The 6,000-nt window shown below is 39.1% G+C and overlaps 1 protein-coding gene across 2 annotated transcripts in view; it reads right to left on the bottom strand.

Annotated features, from left to right (window-relative positions):
• Positions 1-6,000, bottom strand: part of LRRC16A (leucine rich repeat containing 16A) — a 346,863-nt gene that overhangs the window by 99,605 nt on the left and 241,258 nt on the right. For both annotated transcript variants that reach the window (XM_011962810.1, XM_011962811.1), the window contains exons 22-23: positions 4,944-5,012; positions 2,041-2,134 (exon numbers count right to left, since the gene is read on the bottom strand). In XM_011962810.1, the coding sequence (XP_011818200.1) occupies positions 2,041-2,134; positions 4,944-5,012 (163 nt within the window). The remainder of the gene's footprint in view (positions 1-2,040; positions 2,135-4,943; positions 5,013-6,000) is intronic.

Genomic DNA, 6,000 nt, shown 5'->3' with positions numbered 1-6,000 from the left:
TCTCACTCATAGGTGGGAATTGAACAATGAGATCACTTGGACACAGGAAGGGGAACATCACACACCAGGGCCTATTGTGGGGAGGGGGAAGGGAGAGAGATAGCATTAGAAGATATACCTAATGTAAATGACGAGTTAATGGGTGCAACACACCAACACGGCACATGTATACACATGTAACAAACCTGCACATTGTGCACATGTACCCTAGAACTTAAAGAATAATAAAATAATAATAATAATAATTTGCATTTTTAATGAGTTCCTTGACACAGGTCAAAACAAAAGAGTTGGCCAAAGATGAAGTGGGAAGTGTATAGGAGGTAGATTCTGAACAGAATTTCCTGCTGTGTTACAGAGACCCTGCTTTATTTATCCTGAAAGCCACTAGGAAGGGATAGAGTGAAGATTTTAGTCTGCTCAGATTTACCATGAAATAGGATGACTATTTTTTTATTGCAACATGTAAAGCTGACAAGAGGAGGCAAATGTGGCAATAATCCTGGTAAGAAATGATGAGACTTGAAGGAAGGTATCCATAATGGGAGCAGAGGGAAGAAAAGCTAATGAAGGGATTTATGCTACGTGATGGTAGACTTGCTGATTGATAAGCTAAGGAAGAAATGAGAGAGGAAAGTCAACTCTGGAAGACTAGATGGAAGGTGGTAACACTGTGATCTGAGCAACTCCTTCATCAACTAAGATGGACCCTAAGGTTAAGGAAACAAAGTTACCTATGGGGTAAGGGTTCAGGGCCAGCTGGCAAGGCAAATTTCTAAATTCCTACAGCTCTAAACATCCTAACAACAGGAACTATCAGATCCCTTCTATTCTGATTTACAACCCAGACAACTATGACTGACTGGACAGAGGGCTAGCCTTACATTCTTTTTTGATAAGTAACTGCAGACCTGAAACTAGTTTCAGCCAGTGTACAGAGGCTGCACACAAACTGTCTTCGTGTACTATAGTTCTAACATAAAGAACCAAATTCACCCTCATTTTCATGCTAACACCTTACCCCAAAGTGAATATGAGATGTATGTTACATATGTTTACTCATTGCACATGCACTCTGCTCCCCTCATAAATATGTACAGCTTCCACCCAAGCCTGTGCAAATATGTACAACTCGACTGTATGACGCAGGCCTTGTGAGGCATAAAATCCAACCTGCCCTTCCCTTCTTTGAAGAGAGGAGCACATTCAGCACACACTAGAGGCTGTCTCTTCTCAGTTTGCAAATCATCATTAATGAAGCTATCCTTTCTAAAATGTAGCCATCTTGGTGGTCTTTTGGATGACATCACCAAGGAGAAAGAACAAAGGGGGAGGAAAAGTTCAAAGATGCCTCAAATAATACCACAGTGTGAGTGGAGCAGGCTTCTTCAGATGGGAAATATTTGAGCACATCTAAAATGCAGAGAAAGGTGGCCATAGAAAGAGAAGGATGAAGATATGGGAGAGCAAGGGAATGATTCAGAGGTTTCTAGCACAGGGCAGAATAAGGGAGTCAAATGCACCAGGGAATGGCTGGGCTTTGAAGTGGAAGGTACCTCTGAGTTTGCCAGTACAGAGGCAGGAATGGGTGTGGATTTATATACATTTATAGATGAGGATGGTAAAGTGAGAGCTCAGAATACACTAAATTTCTTGATGAAGACAGAAGAGAGGGATCCATCTGTTGAGGATGAAGAGGAGGGAAGCTGTGCAAACTGATATTCAGTTCCACACACTTCTCCGACAGTCAATCAGGAAGTTAACTATACTTTAACTATTCTTAAGCTCCAGCATGTTGATGTTGTAAGAATGTTATTTTATTCCACTTAAATTGCATGACAAGCTTTAGTGTTCCTTAGTTTACTCCTCCGCCAGTCATGCATTACCCTAGTTGTGGTAACAAGAACGCAAGACAGTGTGAAAAAAAATAAAAAAATAAAGAAAACTTTGTAAAATAACAAAGTATTGTTAATACCTTCAGGAACATAACCACAATTTAAATGTGAATTGCTTATAATTAAGCTACTGATTCTTTAATACCTTTTGCAGAGCCTCTTCTGTTTTTTCGGGGTTTGTTTTTAGGGCTTGAGACGCATCATACATAGGAATTGGCATAAATCTTAACGTGTAGTTCCTAGAAAAAGGAGAAAATAATATACTTATTTAAAAATAACTTCCTATTACCTTAATTAGCACTCTTTTTTTAAAAAAAAAATCCAAAAGGATAGCTGCAAGAGTAGCTTGGAAAATTCCAAACCACCAGACCATTTAGACCGCTAGATTGCAGATTATCCTTTGTAATAACCACATGTCCAATACCACAGGCAACCACATTAATTCACACTACCTACAAAACTGACACAACTTTGAGGAATGCAGTTTTGTTGTTTTGTTTTTAGTTCTGGATTCCATCAAGGACAGAATTTTCACACTAGGATTGAAAAGATGAACAGAGGGCAAGCCTAGGGAAAGTCCAACATCAACTCGCTACATGGGTTTTAGTAACCAATAGACCTGACTGTACCTGGGTCCCCACAGTGATTATGTGTGACAACCAGCCCCAAACTGGAAGAGGGAAAAACAGAAATAAAAACAAAACATTTGCTTGCAAAGCAAGCCATTAGTGCCCACAAAACAGTCTATTAAGTTTCTGGGCTCCATTAAATGATGATGTCCAGTATACATAGGATTGTCTCTTTTAAAGCTGCTGGGAAAGGGTCTGCTGCCTGGCTAAACACTCTGACCTCTGCAGGTCCTTTCAGCTTGAGTTCAAGAGCTGCTGTCCACCAGGCTCTAGAAACCAAATGAAGTAACTGTTGATTGCTGTATATTATCCCATTGCTACTGGCAGGCCTACTGAACACAAACATGCAGGAGTGAGGCATTTTTGTGTGAGGAAAACACACAGAACTCTGAATCTGCTCCCTGGCCTTTGATCCTGACTCCGCTGCAAACTGCTACGTGCTGAAATGATCATTAACACCTGCTCACCTACCACAAACTCCAGTATTAGAGATGACGTCTGTCCCCCACCCCAAAATGCATCTGCCCATTTCTACAACACGGTGTTCAGGAAGAGATCAACTTCACCTTGGGCTACTTGGTGGCAACTGGGACATCAAAATTGCACAGTCAGCTGCCTTGTTTTAGGACTCTAAACTATCAGCAGCACTCACAGTGTGCTTCTGGGGCATATTTAGATGACATCTATTGGAAGAATAAATTAGCAACTAACTCGTAAAATAAGGTACTAATAAAGAATAAATAATAAAACCATCAACTTAATAGTAGCAGTCTAGATGGGCTACTGGAAAAAAAAAAAATTCACCCAGTCCAACTTACAGGGTAGCTTCATGTAAAATAATCAAACAGAAAGTTGCAATTTCTATAGCTCTGATTTTTAACTTAGCTTTGTTTTAGCAAAATTGTTTTTGTTTGCCTTCAGAAAATCCAGCCAAATGAAACTAAGAGACAATATGTCTTTTTTATGGCCTTCACAATTCTTCTTTCCCTCATCCAATTTTTATCATGTTACAGACCAGCATAGTTTATTTAAACCAAATGTGATTTTGAAGCATTGGCATCTTGGAGCAGAGCATACGTAATCGACTGTGATGAAGGCAGTCTGACAGTCTATCTGGAAATGTTGAGTATTGGTTGTCCATGCTCCTGGCTTCTTCCAAACACCAGCCTGAGCTGGCAGTCTACATCAGGGTGGCAACTGTGCTGTTAGCATCCAGATGCAGTGTAAATAAATGTTTCCATTTGGGGTTTTGTGGTGCAACAGGAGTAACCATAGGGGGGTCTACAATCATGCAGTGGCAATGCTAAACTGATGGTCTGAGCTGCTTAACCCCTATTTAGTGATGGCCTGGGGTCAGTACAGAGAAGGGGCTGAGAGATGAGTCCCTGTGATTTTGTAGTGGCAGTAACTTTGAACTCCTGGCTAAAGTAGAGCCACAGGATTTAGAAATGGAAGGAACTTGGAGATCATTTATCCTAATCCTCTCACTTCATGAAAAAAGAATTCATCAGAGAGATTAAATGACTTGATCAAGATCATAGGCTTGTGGGTGACAGAACTGAAGACTGAATGAAGGACTCCTGATTCCTAGTCTAGGGTTGTACCACAATACCATGTCAGGCATGAGAGGCCCTCCTGGGAGGCCTCATATATACAAGGAATCTGGAAAAACACAAAATAATGAGCATTTCCTCCCCTTTCCCAGGGAAACGGCTTCTATGCTATCGGCCCCTTATTTTTCACCCATATCTTATAGCCTCTCATTTTTAATGGTATAAATCTGCTTTGTTCACTTCTGCCTTTATAATACAATATGAGGACTGAAAAGCCCAGAAAGAACCACATTCCTAGTTTTATTTTCAACTATGTCTAGTATTATTTTCTCATTTAGTTTACTGGGAAAGTAAATTCAACAATAAATAATAACTGTAGGCTTTAGTTACTGAAGTAATGAAGAAAGTCTTTCATAGTAATGACACAATTTAGCCCTGGGCTTACCATTTATCAACTTCACCTTTATTTTCTGGACCTCAGCTTTCTTCTCACCAGTGAATTCAAAGGTGTCACAATAGGCAAAAGAACAAGACCCAGTGTAGATTGTGAAACGACAAAGGGAAAAGGAAACAAGCCAAGTGTCACACAGCCCTTTTCCACTTTCCGTGATCTCATTTAATTTTCACGACAGTATGGTGTTTTTAGCAGAACAGGCATCTGTGCCCTCATTTCATACATAAGGAAACTCCCACCAGGGAAAATTCAATGTCTTCCAAGATCCCATAGCTGGTTAGCTGTAGACTAAACTCAGACCCAGATCTTTTGATCCCCAATAAACAGTTGCTTCTATTACCCCACAGATAATACATATACCATTGGTTTTGTTTTTTTATTTTCCTAGAAAGAAATCCTAATTCAAACTTACTTTTCCATAGCAACAGCTATATCCTGAAAGCCTTGTGCAGTGATGTTGTTCTTGTCCCATATTACAGTCCTGTTTGAAAACCAAATCACATAAATGATCAGACACTTAGAGAAAATGATTCTCGCATTGAATATAAACGTCTTATAGACAGCACTGTCTAGATATTTCAGTAGAGTCACATTATATGAGGAAGGAATAATGTTCATCTTCATTTCTAACAAAACAAGGATAAGCATTTCCCCCAATATTATATTCGTAACACATTTACCATGCAAGTAGTGTGGAAAAACTGTACTTAAAAGCAATAGCACATATATTAACTTACTATTATGTTATCTAACTTTCACTAGACAGAAAACTCTAAATTCCAATATTTCTCTGATATTCTCCCAATAATATTCTCATATTTATGTCTGAGGTGGAAGCTATTTACAAAAGATGCTAACCAGTTCCATGCCCAATATAAAGAATTTCAGCTACTAAGATTTTCCCCCCCAAAAGAGTAAAACACTAGTGTTTCTAAAACACTAGAGAGAATCTGTCATAGTTCCTTGTGTTTTCATTACTTCCCTGACATGGCTTAATTAGTAATCCTAGGAATTCCCTCACTCTGCTGGCAAAACATTAGTTACTATAAACAGGTAATGTTACCGATGTTACCTGTTTATAGTTTGCTTATAGTTTTGTTTGCTTTTTAAACACAAAATGCATTTGGAGAGAAAAATACTACTTTACCTTCAGAATGTGTATACTTCAGAGATATTTAGGATTTGTCAGTTCACCCTGACACATAAAACAGCTTTTATTTGTCTGGACGATCCCAGCCTCACAACTTTCACTGCCTTCCCTTCCTAATCTCGATGACCTTCTTTACACACATACTGACCTTCAAAGAAATTGCTGCAGATTTTGGCTTTTGGCTTCAGTTTAGACAGAAAACTCAGACTTTTATGCCAGAGAATAGAAAAACTTCATAAAAGAGCCCTTGAGGAGCAATGTGAATTAACTCTTCATTCACCAGACTGTTGACCTAGGTAGCAACTCCAATCTCTCTGAA

The sequence above is a fragment of the Colobus angolensis genome, unplaced genomic scaffold (genome assembly GCF_000951035.1).
Source record: "Colobus angolensis palliatus isolate OR3802 unplaced genomic scaffold, Cang.pa_1.0 Scaffold6, whole genome shotgun sequence".
Classification (NCBI taxonomy): domain Eukaryota; kingdom Metazoa; phylum Chordata; class Mammalia; order Primates; family Cercopithecidae; genus Colobus; species Colobus angolensis.
This window is presented reverse-complemented; position numbering and strand designations above follow the sequence as displayed.